The 24,339-nt window shown below is 36.5% G+C and overlaps 1 protein-coding gene and 1 long non-coding RNA gene across 2 annotated transcripts in view; one reads left to right on the forward strand and one right to left on the reverse strand.

Moving 5' to 3' along the window:
• LOC123867622 (ras-related and estrogen-regulated growth inhibitor-like protein) overlaps positions 1-7,677 on the reverse strand; it is a 38,814-nt gene extending 31,137 nt beyond the window's left edge. The window contains exons 1-2 of the mRNA XM_045909731.1: positions 7,312-7,677; positions 409-465 (exon numbers count right to left, since the gene is read on the reverse strand). Of these exons, the coding sequence (XP_045765687.1) occupies positions 409-465; positions 7,312-7,375 (121 nt within the window). The 5' untranslated portion in view covers positions 7,376-7,677. The remainder of the gene's footprint in view (positions 1-408; positions 466-7,311) is intronic.
• On the forward strand, positions 1-22,963 carry LOC123867630. Its single transcript, XR_006796462.1, has 3 exons — positions 1-238; positions 8,542-8,544; positions 22,954-22,963. It is a non-coding gene; the product is annotated as an uncharacterized LOC123867630 (long non-coding RNA).
• Positions 22,964-24,339: the final 1,376 nt, after the last annotated feature.

Genomic DNA, 24,339 nt, shown 5'->3' on the forward strand with positions numbered 1-24,339 from the left:
AAGCAATATTTTATTTTCAAAAAAAAAATGATCCCTAGAAAAACTGTAATAATGTGATTTTCGTCTCATCTGAGAGCTACCATGGCGTGCGTTGAGTAAATAATACATAATTAAAGTTACACGAAAACAATGTATGGTGGAATTGTTTCTCTCAAAAAGTTCTAAAAAAAAGTCCGCGATAGCATGTATACCTATCTATCGTTTAAGGTGGACTCACACTAACAATTTTTATCAATAGGTATTGATAAAGCTTTGACTTACTGCTAAAAATACTAAGTAAAATCTGTAAGCCCTAGCCGTGGTGGACTCAAACTATGTCACTTCACGATAAAATTTGCAGCCATGCGGAGCCGGGGCTGGTCGCTAGTGTATTAATTATCATATGTATTTAATTAAGAGATTGCTCACCCCCGGTAGAGCTGTATTCTCCAATATAGCGCTTTGTGAGGTACCGCACAACCACCGCTGCAACAAAAGAAATAAAACATCAGAATACGTTATTTAAAAACTGTACCTACATAGTGAAACATCTATTTCGAACATTCATTTTACGCAACTCATTAATCTCGTGCTATACCCTTCATATTACATTGCTCTAGTAGGTACTCATAGGAAAAAGTCATCAAAGGGTCATTACTCCCAACTTTCTCCTGGACGTGGCATTGATTAGTCTTTTCACTGATGTGTACCACTCCTGGAATTCCCATTTAAGGGTGTACAGTACACAATCAACATAGATGACGAGGCACGTTGCATGAATAGCAGAGGCTACCGACAAAACGAAGTGTGGAGAATCCTAGCAGCCCGTCAAAAGGACGCATCGTATTCTCAAAGGTGATTACATCTCTGACAGTACATGAAGCACCCAGCGTATTATGTTCTCACCATTTTGATAGATGGACTATGGTCAGACACGTTCTAATGATAACGTTCTTGTAACTACAAACTACGTGTTTTGTAACGATGGTAGATATTATGTAGATCTGCCTACTGAGCTGTTAATCATTTAACGACACAAATAGTACTAACAAAAACACACATATTACAAACGAATTATAATAAAATGTTATTATATTAATGAATACGATGAATATCTACAATGGTTTAAGCAACATAATATGTATATTATAAAAACTTATGATTTTAAGTTTAAATTAACGGTTTTAAAAGCTTAAATTCACGACATAAATGCCGGGCTCGGACCGGTGCAGTAGCAGTCACGTCGTGGCCACGTCAACTGGTTAAAAATATCGATAATTTAAAATCATTGTATTAATCGTAATTAGTGAGACGTACGTAGTAACATTGTATTATTACCTAAAAACCGTCCAAGTGCGAGTCAGACTCGCGCACCGAGGGTTCCGTACTCAGGTAATTTTTCCGACATTTTGCACGATAAATCAAAAACTATGCATAAAAAATAAAAATTAGAATATACAGGTAAAGCCCTTTCATATTATGATACCCCACTTGGTATAGTTATCTTACTTTGAAAATTGAAACACATTTTAATTTTTTTTCAATGATGTAACCACAAATTCTTGGTTTTCGGACGGACGGACGGACGGACAGACAGACAACAAAGTGACCCTATAAGGGTTCCGTTTTTCCTTTTGAGGTACGGAACCCTAAAAGTAATTTTAGTCAGTCAGGCATAGCAGCGAATCGCCTGAACCAGTTTAATGTTCCCTATTTATAGTCATTTCATCAAATCGGAGATACGAGTACACATAAATTTCATACTATTATAACAGTCCGCACAAAACATTACAATAAATTTGAAAGCCATTACTCGATAATTCATTACATGGCGATTGGTAGAACACTGCGGTCAGTTATACAATTGTTATATTATTATGAGTCATTGACTGTCATAGGGAATATTTCCAACGGGAGTTAGTATTCAGCTTGACAATCGAATCACGAGCTAAATCGGGTGTATAAACCTAGTTCAAATAAGACCACAACACTATTATGCAAGCGAGGCCGAGCACCGCATGACAATGGACTTGAAATAGATTCCATACGCATTCTATTTTGGAGACTCACTTAAATGCTACGTAATAGAGGACTTTTGTTGAATAAATACTACATACATGAAATTCTACGGATTTTTGTACATAATATTGTTATTTATGAATACGGTCGCCACGTATGGGCCTCATAAGAAAGCTTAGAGTCACTCAGCGAGTAATAGAGAGAGCTAGCTATGCTTGGAGTTTTTCTAAGTGATAAACCCAGAAATGAAGAGGCCGTAAGAGAACCAGAATGACCGATGTAGCTCTATTAGCTCCGAATATGAAGTAACAATGGGCAGGGCACATACTCGTAGTTCAAAAACCGATAGATGTTGGGACGTTATGCTACAAAATTTGCTATAGGGGAACTCAGTGGAACAACACTTCAAAGTATACCAATATAATATTTTCTTCATTAATCCATCCATACAGGAGCCTACACACAGGAGCTAACAGTCAGTTTAATTAAATTAAATATCGTCAACCGTTCTAAAAATGGTAATTTATAAAATACCTTAAGTTAATCGATGTTACTTATGAAACGCATGTCAAATTCCACACTCTCGTTTTCGTTTTATTTCTCTTCCCGCCTTCAGTAGGTATTTAAATGTAAACATTTTACTTTCTCTGTGGTCAGATAACGCCAGTATTTTTTACACTCAGCACTCAAAAATGTTCATTCATCATAATTCAAGTGATCATACAAAACGTATGGATGTTATTTTATCAACGTCATCGTACAGTGAAGCAAACTTAAAATGTCATTAGTTTTGAATAACCAAGTTGTCTTGAATTACGATATTAGAGCAATATTAATTGTTAATGTTTTGAGATTTATCACCAATGTTTATGGTCATCGTAGCGAACAAGACAAATTATAACGATCTAAGTACACGGCTCAACGTGGGTTGATGAATGATTCGGTGCAGGACAAACAATAGGTGTTGTATTGACAGGAATCGATAGGTAATTAATAGATCATGGGCACCATCAATCATATTATGTCGCTACGTGTGTGTAACATGTTTTGTATAAACAAGTTTGCTTTACTGCGCTGACAGCTGATTTTTAACCGACTTCAAAAAAAGGAGGAGGTTCTCAATTCGTCGGAATCTTTTTTTTTTTTTGCACCGATTACTCAAAGACCCCTGAACCGATTTGGAAATATTTTTTTTGTTTGAAAGGGTATACTGTGCAGGTGGTCGCGTGGTCGCATAATATAAATTTGGTGAAGATCTGATGAATATCTTCGGAGATGGAGAACAGAACTCCTCAATGGATAAGAGCAAATTGCTCAAAAGCAAAAAAAAATTTTAACTGATAAAATAGTGCAATAATTTGAGTAGAAAGATGTGAATAGTACTTAGTAGAAAATCCAAAGCTACCTCTCATTTCTACATGAAGAAAAAGCCAAGATTTTTTATAGACGCTGCGTTTGTTTCTTACAGTCAATAAATTATTTTACCAGAAAAGCCTTACTTAATAGATCAACGATAAAACCTACTACAACTCAAAAGGTCCCCGATTAACTACTTAGTAGGTAGATATTTTAGATAGTTATTTGAAATAAGCAAGCACCAATTTAGTAAAGGCTGAAGCTTTGTGAAAGCCTAGTTGTGCTTAGGTAAAAACCTATCATCGTAAAAAATCGTATAAGGGATGTAGGTTAAAGATCGTAATAATATTATAATATCTTAAGCTTTTAATCATAAAATACTACTACTAAAAATACTACCTATATTTTATGAAATTAGTGTTAATATGCGCGTCTGCATGTGTGTGTGTGTGTGTGTGTGTGTGTATGATACGCTTGTGACGTTTGCGAAAACTTTTTGCGACCCAGGCTTCCTTTCCACTAGGAACTGTTCACTGTTCCGTTGGCACTTGGCATTGATTGCTAAAAAGGTTGTCTGACCAACTTGATAATTGAAACAATTCCACCCAGTCTGTTACCTAAAGCTTTCGTTTTAATTTTTAAGATCAATATTAACAACAAGTAGGTAGGCAAGTACCACAGTATACACTCGTAAGATGCGTATCGCATTTCTTTAACAGACTGAGGTAGGTGAGAATAATTTTGGCGAAATGGGTGAGGGCCAAGAATTATTGTCCCATTATACATATAGTATTTTAAACAACGGTACATCGTATCGAAGTGAAATGAGGCCATACCCTAGTTTTATCCGTGAAAATCGTTAATAAAAAACGAAAGTGCGAAATGCTCCTAAAAGTTAAGTGGCGTCATTTATTACGTTCTTGAACCTTTGCCGTCGAAGTGAGCCTTTTAGACTGGCACTTACCATAAAGTTGACGTTGGCGGCTCAAAATATGCATAAGTATTCTCAGATAGTTACGTAGTATTAGTAGTCCGTCTACTAGTAGTTCATCTACTAGTAGTCCATCTACTAGTAGTCCGTCTACTAGTAGCTCGTCTACGAGTAGTTCATCAACTAGTAGTCCATCTACTAGTAGTCCGTCTACTAGTAGTCTGTCTTCTAGTAGTTCATCTACTAGTAGTCCATCTACAAGTATTCCGCCTACTAGTAGTTCATCTACTAGTAGTCCATCTACTAGTAGTCCGTCTATTAGTAGTTCATCTACTAGTAGTCCGTCTACTAGAATATATACAAACGTACATTATACCTAGTACGGAAAGCGTCAGTTTATAGCATATTTCTATGGTTTATAGAGAACAATCAGAACAATATTATAATACCTAATTCTTTATACACATTCTCGTATTATATAGATTTCTACTTATTCATATTCGGTATAAGTATATTTATATTATATTTCTCGGATCTAGTCCGACTGAACATATCAGCCATAGGTATAGCAAACTCTACCTAATAACGACAATAAGAAAAGTTTAATATGGTACGTTTATATGCAGCTATATAAAATACTGTGAACGATAAGTAGGTACTTACCAGTACTTACTACACGCATAATAATACCAAAGGCGACTTACTTGCTAAGAAGAAAATATATGCAACTCGCGTATACTCGTACCCATCCGTAATAAGGATTAAGGCTGTCAGACGTCCTCCGATACATAGACAGGATCTACTTAAATACCAATTTCCATGTCGGATCTTCTAGCGTAATGAATTGCAAAGGCATGCGTTGAGGCCGTCCGTCGGGCACAATTAGGGCGGTGCAATTACAGCGAGTCGCCGGCGACTCGGCCGCTGGGTCAAGAAGCGATTTCCCGACGGCAGCCACGAACTGCTGGCGCCAACATTGTGTAACACAAGCGTCCGTTCGGCCGTCAGTCGAGGTCGTTGATCTACATGTATGTATAGTATTTGCGGATTGTAGATAAGCGGGTTAGTTATGCGGATAGTTCTACTTACTTAAAGAAATGTCATGCACGGCGTTATTTTTGGTCCGTTGATAGCTTATATATCACAGACACTTGGATGAATGCGGACTTCATAGGTTGACAAGTGTAAATTAAAAATTTATAACACCCCCGACAAGTGAAGGTTACAGTAACTAGAAAAGAACTGATAACTTTCAAACGGCTGAACCGATTTTCTTGAATTAGAGCTTAAGAACACTCGATTAAGCCACCTTTTAAACAAAAAAAACTAAATTAAAATCGGTTCATTAGTTTAGGAGCTACGACGCCACAGACAGATACACACGTCAAACTTATAACACCCCTCTTTTTGGGCCGGTGGTTAAAAATAGCTTGTTATTATAACATTCTTCATTAATATGAATAAAACAAGTAGGTAGGTACCGCACCTACTCATATTTCGAATATTCCTTCTAAATTTTTCATAAATTAAGTTACAAATGGTTAGAAAAGCTCTAATATAATTCCGATCTATTGACGTGTAAGTATTAAGCTGTCTTTTATAGTACCTGCAGAATAACACCCGTTAAGTTATACTAGGTAGACGCCAAAAAGAATACAGTTCTTTAAACTTATGTTACTGCGTTTTCTAGTCAGGAAAGTTTATATATAAATAAAATAGTAAGTACCGTGAATGAATAACCAACAATGTATAAAAACAAAACTTGAAGTTTTTGCATATGAGTAGGTTCTGTCTATAACATAGCCTTATGCCCGCAGGCATAATTTTCTGTGGCCACACTAAGAAAGCAGTTCGAGAAAGGACGAAACGCCGGCAATCAGCTAGTTTCCACAAAAATCCTAGTGAAAATTTTAAAACTTAATTCTAAATTTATTTTTAAATTCACGCCTTTAAATTTTTAATAAGTAAAAGATTTAATAAGAAAATAATGGAAGTATTACCTTAAACTTCTATTATAGGCTATACCTTAATCTAGGCTCGTACGTTTTATTTTTTAATATTTTAGTTTAGTTACATTAAAAAAATACTCAAGAAAGATTTTAGGTCAACTATATGGATATTTACGAGTATATGCTAATAACTTTAAACTTAGGGAAAATTTCTTTAAAATTAAAATGTACGAGCATAGCTCTTCATTATATTATCTACATTTCTAAAACATGAAAATTGGATTACATTTACAGGGAGAAAAACGTTATCGCTTTTGTATGAAAATTTATACTAGACGATCCTCTTAAGCCCAATATTTTTATTAATTATGTAATTATAGGTAGATATGCTTATCAGAAAAGAAATAAATATAAATACTCTAACAATGCGTCATGGTATAAATTATAATAACCCAGCTGATATGAAGTTACAATAATAAAGAACGCCTCCGAATTAAATGCCATGATAACGCCATAACGTCAAAATAAATATTTGCACACTACCCAACACTACACAATAGAAAATGTCCTATAATAGGTATTAGGTGTCTACCATACTTACTCAGTGACTTTACAATATCGTCGTAACAATAATTACCTATTGTATTTAGTATTTACCGAAGGTAATAATCGAATGGATCATATTTTTTACTTGGCAGAAATAAAACGAATCGCTAATGAGACTCCTGTAATTTTTTTCAATAGGATAGGTAAGTACCTACCTAAGAAATTTACTAGGTATACTGTAAATGTAATTTTCTATCATTATATTCATAATTACATAAAAATTTGTGCAAATTTCTTATAATATTATCACAATTTTTCTGAAAAAATCCTAGGAAGTAGACGTTAAATTGACTGCGGACAAAAATACGGAAAGCCCAGCCGCTATTGCGCTTAAAGCTTCCGTTGTAAACAGTTGAGTTTTCCGGCATGGCTACCGATCACGTATTTTCTTTTATATTTTTAATAAATCATTTAAAATGGCATAGATCATACAAAATTGAAAATACACGCAAGATATAATTTGATACTAACCCGATTTCCCACTCCGAGGGCTCCCAAGCACAACCACCCTTATACGATTTACAGTCATCTTCATTTGGACAGTTTTCAGCGTTACACAATAAACGAAATGTTCAACCGGACATGGTAATAAGCTTTTATCACACCAGTTTATTATTCACTTTATGTATCCACAAATAAAATCATAAAATCGTGCAAAGTTATCGTAAATGCGTTCGAGAAAGCGTTCTGGAGCGGTGGTTCGCGTACCACGTACTCGACTATGCGCCGCTACGCTGGCCGTGCGACTGCCGGCATGTGCGCGCGCGCTGCATCTAGACTCGGGAGATCTAGCAACGCGTGCGCAGCCTCCGATTACACGCTACAGCCTCCGTTCTAGTTTGACGTATGCGCATACCGTATGGAATGCCATTATCATTATCTCATATAAATATTACTGCGCTCTAGCAAACTAAATCACGTCACTTATGTACTTATTGAAAGTTGACAAACATGCGTGGTATGCAAGATATTTCGTGTGTAAAGAACGTCTTGGTATAGGTATATCGTTTCCAAATATATTGTTTACAAACTACTTTAACGCAAACAGTGGATGCTCAGCTCAAACACTATAAAGCAATTAAATTACTTAGTGATACTGATAAGTGATGAACAATGAGTATCGTGGTATGTAAGGAATTTGATAGTTATCACCTTATCACTAACTGACACAGATAATACACAATATGCTCAGTATAAGACCCAGCCGGCACCGCGAATTTTATACGCGCGATTTATTTTCGGCGTACGGAATTTTTCCTACCCACACTGCAAAGTCGCTAGATGTCGCCAGATGAAGACAAATTAAAAGTTGCTAAAAGTTGCTGAAATCAGAATAGGTAGACACAGAAAACTAGAAAATCAATCACACTAATATTATAAAGGCGAAAGTTTGTGTTAATGTGTGTGTGTGTATGAATGTTACTCATTCACGCAAAAACCACTGGACGGATTTGGCTGAAATTCGGAACGGAGATAGATAATATCCTGGATTAGCACATAGGCTACTTTTTATCGCGGAAAATCAAAGATTTCTCACGGGATTTCGAAAAACCTAAATCCACGCGGGCGAAGTCGCGGGCATCGGCTAGTACAAAGTAAATGACGATTTTTTAATTAAACTTTTTTTTATAAAATCCAACTTTATTTCATTTACATAATGTCAAATATAAATACTTACACATTACAATAACAAGAAATAAGCAAGTCACCTCATTCTCGGAGGTATAAGTTATCTGTAAGACCGTGATCTCCATTTCATGGGTATTTTTTTTTAACAAAGACATATTTCAAAGGTCGCTAGAAAAGTCGCTCGCGTATTCGAAATGTCGTCAAATCTAGCGACGAAGTCGCTAAACTGGCAACTTAATATTAATAACTTATTTGTCATAGAATAAAGCTTTACTGATAATGAATACATAAACATAAGTCTAATCTGTGGTTCCCATACAAAAATACAGGAGGAGAACTTATCTAGGTAACACCAAGGGTAACACCGTGATCTCCTCTCCATTTCATGGGTGAAAATTTTTTCAAAAGAGACACTTCAAGAGTCGCTAGAAAAGTTGCTAACTATTTTTGTCTCTAAAACCGAAAAAGTCGCTAGTATTTTCGAAATGCCACTAGACCTAGTGACAAAGTCACCAAATTGGCAACATTGCTTACAATTACTCCATACTGAATAAATTAATATTCGCGCGGATTTAGTACCGCACCGCGTGTCAAATCACAGATTTATTTCCGCGCGATTTTTATTCGCTGTGCGGGCTAGCTCTAAAGGCTTGTGTATGTAGTAAATCGTAGTTGTAAATATCTTGTGAAAATTTTCCTAAGATTAGGTGCATTATTATTCAAGTGCAATAAACTTTTCAAACTCATTTTTAAGGCAATATCCGATAAATTCGAGCTTATTAAAAAAGTTTGACCGGTGTTTTATCGGCTTCGCTTGCATAGTTTTAGGTTTATTTTAATCCCGTGGTAATTCTTGGATATTCCGGGATAAAAAGCATATATCTCTCTCTGAGTTGCAAACTATCTCTGTACCTTTCATAAAAATTAATTAAACGGATGGACCTATAGGAATCTAGTGGGAACTCTTTGATTGCCTGGAATTAAACGTCCGTCTGTGGGATGTTAGCTAACTTTGTAGCTTTCATCAACATTGGTTTCATCAACATTACGGATGGGCCGTAAAATGCTAGCAGACAGACAGATACACGTTCGCTTTTATTATATTGTATTATATTGTGTCTTGGGGCATGAGACGGGCCTGCCCGCAAAATTCAAACTTAATTTGGTTTTTCGCAATTTGCAAACTAATACGACAACGTAGGCTTATGGCATTTTAATTGCGACAATGGCAGTATCATCCTCACAGGTTTATATAAAAATCTTTACTTGATAAAGTCCAGTTTAAGAAATTAGTTCTAGCTAGTATCGACTAATTTGTGAGAATAGTCGATACTAGAAATAATTTCTTAAACTGGACCCTTTCAAGCAAAGATTTTTATATAAACCTATGAGGATGATACTACCATTGTCGCAATTAAAATACCATAAGCCTACGTTTACGTATTAGTTCACAAATTGTGAAAAACCAAATTAAATTTGAATTTCGCGGGCAGGCCCGTCGAAATACTTTTGAATTTGTAGTAGGTAGTTGACGAAAACGAAAGCGCGCGAAAGTTTGAAGGACTTGCGCAAAGTATCGTAGGGTGAGCTCTGGGCGTCTTGGGCTGGTCTGCGACGGTGTCAAGGTGAGAGCGACGCCCCGGCGCCTTCTGTTGTAAATTAATTCGCAACGCCATGTAATTGGATCTGTCCACCGCTCCACCCACACTAGCTTCTCTGCATTCCACGAAAGGTACAGGTTAAGACGTATACATTTTAGAAGCAACATTTATTTTCTTTGTAAATCGTGACTAGAAGCATTTGCAGCGGAATTTTTGCAAAAAGTTGTTTAAGATAATTTTCCGTCAAACATAACGGCATAAGATATTTTTATCTCTCTCTCATTGCTATCGTTAAGTATTTAAAGAGCAAACATTCTTATAGTTTCTAGGTTTAAAGATTCAACGATTTCACATTCTATCCAGCTTTTTACATGTTTTTGTTGTGCTAAAAAACTCGGGTATAATGCGCTAGTTTTTGCAAGTCCTCTATTAGAATGTTTTACACAAAGTAACTCGTATAGAAGAAAATAGAAACCGTAGATGGTTTAACATCTCATTATGGGAAGTTGAATTGGAAAAATGCTTCCCGACGGCGCGACGCAAATTGCTCATTACTAAGACTTCCTCGAACAGGCTTCTCTGAGTTTATGCAATCGTCGCCATGGCGATGAACGCGCTTTTTACTCGTCTCGGCTATTTATAACTCCAGTGCACATAAAATATTTTTATTTTATGGCTTTATGGTCTCGCTTTAGGTACTTCATAGAGACATAATTAGTAATTACCTGTAGATGGCCAGAAATCATAATATATATTATGTGAAATTACTTGCTATACATAACTATCACTATGTAGTTATGTATGTAGTAGGGTAAAGCTTCACGAATATGATCCTATTAAGGTCTTATAGGGTGTAGGGGATATCGAATCCTATCCAATGTCCCCTAAATGTTATTGGGCGAAAAACACCCGATATTGGTCGTTTTGCGTTTTTCAGAAAAACCGCGGATTTGTTGTTTTAAAATTAATTTTGAAAAACACTTAAAAACATATCTATCTTTTAACCAAAACTTACCAGAACACCTAAAGACCGCGAACTCTGTTTATGAAATTACAAAGCTAGAAAGACTATGTAGGTTGGTACCTAGATACCTATGTATGTATCTACCTACCTATATGACGAATCATAGCAATCGTAATCGAAATTTTTTAAAAATACCTAATCAAATATTTCAAGCCTTGCTAGCTTTTAGTTAGCTGTTATTTACACTCGGTTATTTCATTCAGTACTCAATTAAAGTCTAATTTAATTACTTATCACCAACTTGGATAATAAGGGTCTATTTATTTTAGTCGTGAGCTAAACATTTCGCAAATACAATCGCGTGTCAAGACTCGTTTATTTGGCTTAACAATAGTGGCGTTCACACTCGCCCATTAAACAATACATATCTATCCATCGCTGAACCTTTTAAGGGGGCTTTGTTTTAGTTAGAAAACAAGTATTCACCTGCGCTACCAATGTTCTGGTTCTAAGTATTGGGAAACAGTTTACAAAAATTATACACCTGTGCCTTTCCCGCGACTTCAAAACTATCCAACTAAGACATAAAGTACCAACGAGTGAAATGGGCTAAAAACGAATTATCACTGTGATGTTACAACAATCGAGTCTCTGTGGAAATAAAGGAGTAAGAATAAAAATAATACAATACTTCAATACTTTTATTTTGGTTTAATTAATACCTTTTAAGCCTATTGGTTTGGTAAATTAATAATAGCTTGATAAATTGGTAAAAGGTTTTCTGGATTACTTTCAGTTTACAGACAAGATATTTTTCTTTCATATAGTAATACTTACTTTCATATAGTAGTAGCCTACGATGGGGTAACTATTACGCTAACCGAAAGAACTAAAAATCTTGGCGTGATATTGGACGGCCATTTATCGTGGGCAAGTCACATTAATGAAGTGAGTAAGCGTATGCACTACTCCCTTCACTCCTTGAAACGTTTGCAGAATTTCCTTCCTCTTAAAACTAAAATCTTACTCGCACAATCTCTTCTGCTTCCTCTCCTAGATTACGCCGATGTCTGCTATTTAGATGCAACCGAGGAGCTGCTTGATAAACTAGATCGCCTTCAGAATTTGTGCATCCGTTTTATTTTCGGATTGCGCAAATTCGACCATGTTTCTCAATTTCGAAATAAGTTAAAGTGGCTCCCTATTCGACTTCGCCGGAATACTCATATTCTCACGCTACTCTTTAAGATTTTAAATTCATCCTCCCCCTCTTACTTGCGTGAGCGCTTCAACGAAGCCGCTCCTCGGGTGATGCCAGTGCGTTCGTGTGTCAAGTTAAACTCACTTGCAGTTCCCCCTTACAACACTATATTTTATGCTAAATCTTTTACGGTACTCGCAACTCGCCTTTGGAACTCACTACCTGACAGTATTTTTAAAAATAACCCTTCCATCACCAGCTTTCAAACTTCGTCTGAAACAGCACTATCTTTCCTCTCTGTCATAACACAACCGGAGCAGAATTCTGTTTGTATTAAAGCCCATACATGTTCTCAAATAAGTAACTGTTCATGTTACATTATTAAAAGGACAAGCGTTATTAAATACCTTGGTGTATTGATCGATCAGAATCTCAATTGGAAACAGCACATACAAAAATTAAGTTGCAGGATAAGGAAACTTATATATATTTTTAAATTACTCAGGAATGTTTGTTCAACTAAATTACTATTAAGTACTTACTATGCCCTATGTCAGTCTATAATCATTTATGGGATAAAAGCATGGGGTGGTGCTTCCAAAACCACCTTATTAACCATAGAAAGAGCGCAACGCGCCGTACTCAAAGTTATGACCTTTAAAAAATATACTTACCCTACCCACCTTTTATATTCTGAGCTAGAGGTACTTACAGTTCGTAAATTATTTATAAAACACGCGATAATTGCACAACATAAAATTCAACCAGTTCCTGCAATTAGGCGTACAATACATAGAGTGTATAATATCCATCAACAAAAAACAGGTTTCGCTCAAAAATTCATAAATTATCTAGGACCGAAACTATACAACGCAATAAGCAAAAAGATAATGCTAAAAGATTTTACAAGTAATAAATTGAAAACGCAATTAATAAAATATCTTAATGTTCTAAATTATAACGAAACAGAGGATCTTCTGATTAAAATAGTATGATATTAGTAGTAGTAGTATGACAAACTGCAAACATAAACAACACACAATGCACAATCACACGCAAACACACAAACACACACACGCATACTCTACATATACACACATGCACACATACATATATACCACAAAATTCACGTAAGCGCACACGCACGAAAACCTATAGGCTTAATATTTACTAACAATAACATTACACTACATTACTAATATTTATTACTAGTGATACAGGATAAGAACTCGGTCTCTAAAAACTCATAACTCAATGTACGCACAAAGGAGTGACAGGCAGTTGGATTGCATGATACCTCACAACGATGCCGCGTGTACGTAACTACAATCACTACCTACCCTCCATTAAAATATATTATTAAGACTTTTTATTTTTATTGGTACACTATGTTTGATTATAACGCTGTTGTATTGGTACGGTTTTGCATGTCCGACCATCAGCACACCATATTAACACATTTAAATTAAGTACTTAGGAATGGGAGAAGTCAACCCACTGTAATACAGTGTTTACTAGCACAGGGGTTGTCAAACCTATTCGTATGTTCTTACTAACTTTCTAACATTGTATACCTACTGTTTATAAGGCACATCTACTAACAAATACTTAGTACATAGCAAAATATTGTAAAATAATATTTAGGATAACTATTTGTGCATTGAAATAGTTTAAGAACTAAGAATGAATAAATGAATAAATGATTACAATGAATAACATATTGTTTACATATATTTATCGGTATATATTATAAGATATATTTATGACTATAAGTATATATTTATGTATTAAGGTATATATGTTTTTGTAAGTCTATTTTAATATATAAATATTTGTAAGTATATATTATAACATAATATCTACTATATTTATTTTTTATTTTTCATGATTACTGTCTATCTTTGCTGTACCTATTCTACTCCATTTACAACCTCTCGCACTGCCAAGGGTCACTGGTAGAGATCTCTTATAGAGATAAGTGCTTCCCTGTCCACTTTTTCTTTCCTTTTATTTATATTGTTACAACTTTCTGGTACAAATAAAAAATAAATAAAATAAAAATAATATATGTATAGATCTGTATCTAGCTTACCCATTAATTGAGTCCTTTTGTGGTATGACTCTAGTGTCCCAATGTGTAAATAGTGCAATTTAATTGTCAGTTTAAAATATATTCTGTTTATCTATTGTGTTAGATCTTTCATTCAAAGTAGTTATGTAAGTTATATTCATTTTTGTATGTCTTTTGAAATGAAAGATATTAAATAAGTATTAATTGCTAATGCCCGGTAGTGCCGGTAGTCCAATCCAAGACGTATTCCAAAAAAACAGCGAGGGGCTAGCAAAACTGACGTGGCAGTGACCTCGCATTGGAAAGTGCAGCGTTGGAAGACCCCTCACCAGGTGGTAAACGACACCAAATGAGTAGCAGGGAGCCACTGGATTCAGGCGGCGCGGCGCAAGACCGGGGCATGTAAAAGTCCCTACAAGACCTATGTTCAGTAGTGGGCATCTATTAGTTGACTCGATTGAATCGAGTTGATAATGATGATGATGATGATGATAATAATGCGCGGTTATCATCAAGGCCTCTTTTCTTTTCGATTGAATTGACATTTTTTGAATTACATAAACGATGCGCAAACGCATAGGCAGATTTGAAGTGCAGTGAACACTGAAACATAATTTTTTTTATCAACCCCCGACCCAAAAAGAGGGGTGTTATAAGTTTGACGTGTGTATCTGTGTGTCTGTCTGTGGCATCGTAGCTCCTAAACTAATGAACCGACTTTAATTTAGTTTTTTTTTTTTGTTTAAAAGGTGGCTTGATCGAGAGTGTTCTTAACTATAATCCAAGAAAATCAGTTCAGCCGTTTGAAAGTTATTAGCTCTTTTCTAATTACTGTAACCTTCACTGGTCGGGGGTGTTATAAATTTTTAATTTACACTTGTATGTAAGTAAAGTATGTATTTGTATATGAACATAATTATTCATGAAAGAAAAAATTAACTTTCATAAATGAGGCAGAAAATACATACAAATCCAATCACTTTCTTGCAACTTTGTCACTAAAGATTTTTATCTCGAAAAAATTTATTGTAGGATTTATATAGATTGTCGTTCTGTAGATACTGACCTTATTGCAAAAGCGGATGCAAAAAATATGACGTAAATGATATTAAACGAAGTTAGTAACTGGATAGCCTTACCCATTGCTGCGTAACTTAACTCCTCGTAAAATGTACTTGCAAATTCCTTCACTTTACCTTTAGGTAACTCCAACCGGTTTGTCCATTGATCCTCTTTATAATCTGTATCGGTAGATCTAACCTTCTGGCTTCTGATATTGATCTTAAAACTAGAAATCTATCGAACACAACTAATACTGTAGGTGAACACTACTCCTCGAAGTATTGACTTAGAAATCATCGTCACCACTTGTTGAACTTCCACGCCCCATGTTCTTGCGCTACCCGCCTGAATCCAGCGGCCCCTGCTACCCGTTTGTTTTAGTCTGATCACCTTTTTTTTCGAGGGGGAAATCTTCTTAAGATACCCGCTTGGGTTATGTGGGATTTCTACCTAAGATACCCTCGGTGGCCCTCCTCAGCACATATTGAGCTCCGGGAACTTAAAAACGTGCGCCGGTGCCTTTCTCGCGCGACACCCATTGGGCTCCACCTGAACGATGTACTTCCTGACCCTCATGCACCTGCATGTAGGCACGGCAGTTTGTGCCACAGCATGCCACCGACTTCTCGATGGCTAGAGCCACACTCCAGCCACTCACGACCTCGAAGTCCTACCGCCAGGGACTATTGGATAGACGGATCAGGACGTTGATCAACGCCGCTCTGATGTCTCTGCCTCCGAGCAGGATTGGCTCGTGCAGTCCGTTTACCTAGTGGGTGTTTTTTGAACATTGCTTTTTCCGGTGCGAAGTTGCTATTCTAGCACCTTGGGATCCCAATGTCTATCCGTTTTTGATTTATCGTGCAAAATTTCGAACAAAATACCCAAGTACAAAAACCTCAGTGCGCGAGTCCGACTCGCACTTGGCCGGTTTTTTATATCAAAGAACCAAGAAACTTGTCCTGAAGTTTTATGGGAGACTCAACGGAAAAGTATACATAGCCTACTCGTACAACCTTTGTTAAGGACATTCTAATTAATTTCTTTTCAAAATAATCTGATCCGAACCATGTAATTGGATAAATTCAGCTTGTGGCATAAATTACATATAGGGTTGCCAACAAAGTCTTGATTAGAATTATTTTGATCCATACTAAGTAAATAAGTACTAAGGAAATAAATGTGAATTCTACCTGTTCTATCTGTCTGTATGCTAGCTTTTTACGGCCCATCTCTATTACCAATTTAGTACAGAGACAGCTTGCATGTCGGATATTTGTCCCGGAAAATCAAATAATTCTCACGGGATTTTTAAATAAACCTATATCCACTTATTATTATTAGTTCAAAGATATTTATACTTAGATAAATGTCTTTGAACTAATAATAATAAAGTGTGCCTACACCAGGCTATATTTTATAGCTAAAAAAATATTTCGTCTTTTAGTTCATATTAAAGTGTTTCGTTTACTGAACTAAGTACATATTAAACTATGCAACATTTACTAATCCATTTTTACTTCATTTATCAATGCAATACAATAATACAATACTTATGAAACCAAGAAAAATTTGCACAATAAAATAACTCCTTCAATCTAGTACATAGATAAAGTAAAGTTATTCGTATCCTATTTAAACCTGGTCCGCGTGGATTTAGGTTTTTAAAGATCCCGTGGGAGCTGTTTGATTGTCCGGGATAAAATGCCTATGTCAATTACAGGGACGCAAGCTACTTCGGTAAGAAATTTCGTCAGAATCAGTTAAACTGTTGGATCGTGAAAAGGTAGCAGGCAGACAAACAGACAGACAGACACACTTTCGCATTTATAATATTAGTATGGAAGTATGGATTATTACAAATTCTCTGCATGTGAAAACCCTAACCTTAGGTAAAGTTCACAGGGTCACAAAACCAAGATGAACGAGAACAGCCCCGTTGTAAAAACGAATGCAGCACTCGAGATCGGGTCACTTGATAACTGTCGGACTTAATGTTTCATTCTTGCTTTTTTTTCAGTCGTGAAATTGATCACAAGTTCAAAAGACGTCATCTGCTTTCCGGGACGGGACAATGGTTGCAAATTCTTTGGTTCTGACTTTTGGCGACTCGAGTAATAGGTACAATATGAGAAATTTGCTGCGCTTTAAAGGACTATTAATTAGTATAGTCAAAGACAAGTTGGTGTTCGTGTGCTCTGTGGCACTGCCTTAGAATTACTGCCCATATTATAAATGCGAAAGTGTGTTTGTTTGTTGGTTTGCCCTTCAACCACGCCGCAACTATCTTTACATCGATGGTCGCAACGGATCGATCTGATTTTTTGTATGGCTATATAGTTAAAGACGTGACATAGGCTATATGTTATTTGATCCCGGAATAAATCAATGAGTTCCCACGGAATTTTAAAAACCTAAATCCACGCGGGTGAGCTTAAATCAACTGAAGGTGTAGCCAGTGCGATCAATTTGCGAAAGTTTCGAGCAAGAATTGACGCTTTTGTGTCGATGGTATTTACTTTACAAAAAGATAAATGCAAAGAGAGCCCTTTTTGGGATTTCAACCTTTTCAGATAATCTAAAGCAGGGGTTATTCGCTAACTCAGTGATCATCACGCCAGCAAGTTCGATTAACATTCATTTTTGATCCATTGAAGGTTTCCTACTAGGTGAAGGTGCTGAATAATTACTTTTATATCGCTCAGTGAAGCAGCAATGTAGACCCAATCAATGTCAAACGAGTTAGGTGGCTTTCGTATATCGTTTACTCTGGTATAGTGATGATCCAGATTCCAGACCATCTAATATGGTCGCGCTGCAAAAGATGCACGCGCTCAATGGCACGATTTTTAAGGTTCCGTACCCAAATGGGTAAAAACGGAGCCATATTAATGTCGCTCTGCTGTCTGACTGTCCGCGTGTCTCTATCTCGTCGTCGTCGAAGGTCTTTAGCTCGTAGACTCGTGTTGTTAGAACATTGACCCAAAACCAAATATTGAATTAGAAATTCAATTAAATTATTTTTCTATGGGGCCACCCATGCATGAAAAAGGAGCCGGGGGGAAAAAATTACCCTTGCATGTGGGGTATCATTGTTTAAAACTCATTGTGTAGAGTACGAATATATTTTTCATTTTTTTTTAAATAAGGAGGAGGGGGGGAGGGGGGGGGGACCTATCCCAAAACTAAACTAAATAGTTAGAAATGTGAAAGTTCGGTATATTATGTACCATACATACTGTATTTAAACAACAAATATAAAAACAACGATTTACAAAATAGTTTGTAAGCTGTCAGTGTGACCAAAAGAAACGAACACTTTTTGGGGTTTTCTTTCACGGTTTATTGCGATGTTCCAGTTCGGAAAACAAATATTTCATACACCCAAAATATAATGTTCAGAATTATGTACGGAACCCTAAAAGAGCGAAGAGCGACTCGCATTCGACCGGCGGTCTTTTATTTTAATAGACCCTAAGTACCTACAAAATGCCGGCCTCGCAGTCGTGGGGTCTGGGGTTCGATCCTGACCGCGTACCTCTAACTTTTCGGAGTTAAATGCAATTAAAAGTATAACTTACTTTAACGGTGAAGAAAAACATCGCGAAGAAACCTGAAAGGGCGAGTTGCATGCATTGTCTAGCAACGTATTTAACGTTTAGGTAATGAGCATCGATGTATAGTAAGTAATAACTTATATCTATTATAAGGATTATGCTAGGTTTCTTCATAATACTTATCCTGAAAGATGTGTGAAATCTGCCAAACCACACTTAGCCAGCGTGGTAGACTTTGATAACCATTCTCATCCTAAGAGGAGACCCTTGCTTATTTAATTAATGAGTCGGCGATGTGTTTGTTGATGATGATGAATAAGTACAGTTAATTTTAATTTAAATAATTTCCACATAGAAGCCATTATCAACACAATCGACCTAGATCGTTTGTAGACCATTCCATTCGATTGGAAGATGTATTCCATAACAAAATCTAAATTGCAAGATTGTTAAGTAAGTTGATACATGATACACGGAAGCTTCAAATATATTTTATTTTCATAACATTGGCTTGGTTAAGTATCTTCACTTTGCGAAATTCTCGTTCTCGTTGCTCTAATTTCAAAATTATTTAAAAGGTATTATGTGACAATGCAATTTATGTGAAATACGAAATTACGAATCCAAATATGGGGACCCTTAAAATGTTATTTCGATATTTTGTACCTTACACCTTAACATTTCTCAATTAATCCTGATTATTAATATCATTTTTATTGAGAATATTAAATCTGGTAAAAAATTATTATGATGATGTCCTTGATATTATTGTTTTCTTTTGTAACTGTCACAAATTAAAATTTACGACGAGAATAATTGAGTGACCCAAACGATTGCTCCAATATTAACAGACAACGACATTTTGATTTTAGCTACTCAGAAAATAGGGAAGTGGTACTACTACTTTAACAGGTAAAATAATAACTTGTCAAGAGTTAGGACGTGGTCAGGACACTCCCCAAGTCCCCACATATTGTGCTTATATACCTACTCTTTGACTCCCCATTAGAGTCGATAGAAAGAGAGGTGACGTCTCTTCGGTGTTCTTGGGACTCTAACTCCAACAGGAAATTCAATATTTTGGGGTCTGCTTGTTAGAATTCCGTACCCAAAGCCTTTGGCCCAAAGGGTAAAAACAGAGCCATATTAATGTCACTCTGCTGTATGTCTATCTAGCCGCGTGTCACATATCTCTTGCTCGTAAACTGTTACAAACCTGAAATTTTGGTATATGGTGTTGAATGTTGACTCAAAACCAAAAATTGAATTCCCAGCCTCAGTCCGCTACTGGCAATGGGCTTCGGTATTTCGGGGCCAATCACGCCACGCCGGGGCGGGCATGCCGAACGGACCCTTACGTTAAACACAAAGAACTATCGAATAATCGTAGTCAGCGAAAAGCTAATTAATAATCTTGTATTTTTAAAACCCGTATAAAACTAGTAGCCGATGGTTAGGCCATTAAACAGGACCACACCACACCGCTGAGTAACTGTAACTTACTTTACATGGACTGAAAGCAACCAGACTGCTTCCTTACTTATTCTCTTACATTGAACCAGTAAACCTACATATTATCATTATTTTTTCAATACATTTTGCTTATAAAGTGGCCCTTATTTTACCGCTATCAAAAGTACAAAGTATCTACTTAGTACTTAGGTATCTATAACCGTTGGGCAACAAAAATATTACCGCACACTTATTAATTTAGCCTACAAAGCCAATGGTAATAAATACCTACTTATTTAAAAAAAACTGGCTACAATTATAATTTTTTGTTCATTGAAAATTGGTCTGAGTACCTACCTAGGTAATTAATAAATCAGTACCTACATTTATCATCATTATCATGATTAACCCAACTATTTATATGTGGGACTAAAGACGCTAGAGACATTTCTGTACCTATTCAGCCGTTATGTTTCAGGATTCAGGACCCTGTGCAGGATTTCATAATAACTAATATGGCTTTCAAATTACAAAGGAACAATGAGGAGCGTGGTTGCATATAGGCAAAACAATGATCAATATAACCATGTTAGACCATCGCTTTTGTCAAACATGATTTATTGGCGCGTTATACAATGTCAGCTTTCTTCGCGGTTTGACCGTGGTAATTTGTTGCAAGTAAACAACGAGTCGTGACCGGAGCCTCCTTCTGATAGAAGGATCAGGGGAACAGCCAATTTACGACCTCACCGTTATATTTATTGGGGCACGGTTTAAATTTTATTAATATCAACCAGACCAAAGTCGTGAATACAGCCTGAATTACATATACAGTGCGCGATGCACGGCAGATCATCACACTAAACGCGCGTGTATGCGTGTAAGATTTGTTCTACGCGTTCGCCTGCAGCTGGAGCGCTACATCAACGCACACTTCGTACCTAGTTTGTTCGCCTTCATACAATAATTTTGTACTTCTACTTTTTATTACAATTTCTAGGAGTCGCGTAGAAACGTCACCGTCGTATATCGTGTTTTAACCCAAAAGCAGTATAGTGATGGATAATATTATTAATAGTTTACTTACCAAGGATCGGGAAATTTAAAAAAATCGAAAATATCTCCGATTTATTTATTAGGTAGGTATGTGTCTACTTACGATAGTGTTATCACCGTGGAGTCACTAAGAATTAAGGAGTGACTTAGGTGAAGAAGAGTGAAGACTATCCCAAATCCCAATAACTAGGTACTAAGCGGATCTCGCCCATACATTATTTACACCAGCCAATATTACTTTTTCTTACCTTACCAATAGTACCTACCAATTTACTTTTAAAGATGGATTATTATAAAATAATGATATTATTACTGTTATTAAACAACCGTAACGTAGACTGTACACAAATAATAATAATAATATGCTCATTCATTGATCACATACTCGTATATACGACCTGCGCACGCGCTCACCTGCTATGATTTATTCCCTAGAATAGCTATTGTGCTGTCATAGTGAACAGTAAGTTTCAAGTTATTAACTACCTAGTAGTTTAAGAATGCACATATAGGTACCTACTTACCCATCCATACTTCCATACTAATATACATATACATGCGAAAGTATATCTGTCTGTCTGTCTGCTACCTTTTCACGGCCCAACAGTTTAACCGATTCTGACGAAATTTGGTACAGGGTTAGCTTATATCCCGGGGACGGACATAGGCTACTTTTTATCCCGGAAAATCAAAGCGTTCTAGTGGGATTCCTAAAGACCCATTCCATAACCGATTTGTATGGGTACCGAGGTAGCTTACGTCCCTGTAATTGACATACTTAGGCAACTTTTTATCCCGGAAAATGAAACAGTTCCCACGGGATCTTCAAAAACCTAAGTCCACGCGGACGAAGTCGCGGGCATGGACCGCTAGTTTATCATAAAACAAAATAAATGTGATGAATTAAGTAGTTTCGGAGATGGAAAACGGAACTTCTCAACGCTTGCAAATCAATGGCAATAATTATTATCATCATCAAAATATCATCGCCGGCTCACTACAGAGCACGGGTCTCTTCTCAGAGTGAGAAGGGGTTTAGGCCATCTACCACTCTGGCAAAGTACGGATTGGCAGACTTCCCACAGCTTTGAGAACATTAAGGAGAACTCTCGGGCATGCAGGTTTCCTTATGATGTTTTCCTTCACTGTAGTATAGAAGCTGCGTGGTGGTGGTGCGTGTGGCTTGTTTGGTGGCTGGCTTTTCCTGCAGTGGGAGGAAGGGCGGTGCGTGTCTGCATGTTGCACCATACAGATTTTTTTGGTTTGGCGGATTATAGCAAATTAAGCTTTTGGTTTCTTGTTTTCCTTCACTGTTAAAGCAAATGATATTTAATTAGGTAATAGGTACATAACATAACTCCGAAAAGTTATCGGAGGTGCGTGCCCGGGATCGGACCCCCGACCTCCGATTAGGAGGCGATCATCTTAACCACTAGGCCGTCTTTACCACAGCTTGGCAAATGGCAATTATAGCTTAGTAAAAAGTAAAGACTTAGTTATAGTACTGAATACATAGGTAGAGCTAGTTTATTTTGCATACCTACCTACAACATTTTCATTTCTTCCCTATCACTAACAGTTTCGAATTCAGTAAAAATCTCAGTGCAATTCAATATGGGTTTCATAATTCAGTACCAAGGTAAGTATAGTCCTCGATAGGTTGAAATGACAATCGTTGAGGGAACACCCCGCTTCATACCCGGATTGCCATCTCAACCTGTCGCGGACTATACCTATCATTCTGAACATTTCAAAAGGTTTGTATGTATGTTTATATGTGTGATTATATGTATGTATTATTGTAATATAACACAATACATATTTGTCTATTAAATGACTAAGGCCTCCCGTGCGAAGCCCGGGCGGGTCAAATAACATGGTAGGTAAGTTTTTAATATGCTTGCATAGCCTACAGAAAGAGAAATGCATATGAGTTTTAATTGCATTCCGGTAGAAAGTAGGTGAACCAGCAAGCTTCTGCAAGGCGAGCAAATCAGCTCGACTTGCATTCGTTCAGTCGCAAGCCTGCATCGAATTCCATCGCCGAAAGCAGTAACTTGATCCCAAAATATACCTATAGAACTTACCTATAATATTGGCAAGTTTCAGAGTACCTATACCTACTTATGTGGTTAACAGAAATTCAAAGAGTAAAAGGTTAGGTGACCTAACCCTTCTTTACAATACTTTGCTAAAGCGCTTAAGTGCAAATCGGACTCGTACACGAAGGGTTCCGTACCATCGTACGAGAAATAACGCTTTTTATTTTTTTTATTTTCATGGCGGCCTTTTTGCAACTTTATTATTTGTTGTTATATCGGCAATAGAATACCTACACAATACACATCCTGCGAAAATTTCAACTCACTACCTATTACGTTTCACGAAATACAGCCTGCTGACAGACGGACAGACAGACAGTGCTGTTTTAGTAATAGGGCCCCGTTGGCATCCTTCGGGTACGGAACTCTAAAACTGTTAGAATAAAACAAGTTCTCACAGCAGATGATATGCTTTTTCATCGTAGAGTTGGATTTTTAAAACCTTGCGTTGTTTTGAAAAAGCATGTTTTGAGGAGGGCTCTCTCCGTCACTCGTTTCCACTCGTTTCATACAATCGTAGTTCCAATTTCATTTGAATATTAAGCAACCAAAGTCCATGAAAATTTGCACATATATTCTAGAAACTAATATCTATGTCTGTGGTTTTCCAGATTTCTGTTAAAATATTCGGTTTCAAAGTTACGCGGTCTTAAAATTTTCATACAAATCTTTGAGCCCCTGTAATTTTAAAACTACATATTTTTAGAAAAATCTAAAACACCACAGACACAGATATTAGTTTCTAGAATATATCTGCAAAATTTCATGGACTTTGGTTGCTTAACATTCAAATGAAATTGGAAC

Source organism: Maniola jurtina, chromosome 8, assembly GCF_905333055.1.
Source record: "Maniola jurtina chromosome 8, ilManJurt1.1, whole genome shotgun sequence".
In the NCBI taxonomy this organism is placed as follows: domain Eukaryota; kingdom Metazoa; phylum Arthropoda; class Insecta; order Lepidoptera; family Nymphalidae; genus Maniola; species Maniola jurtina.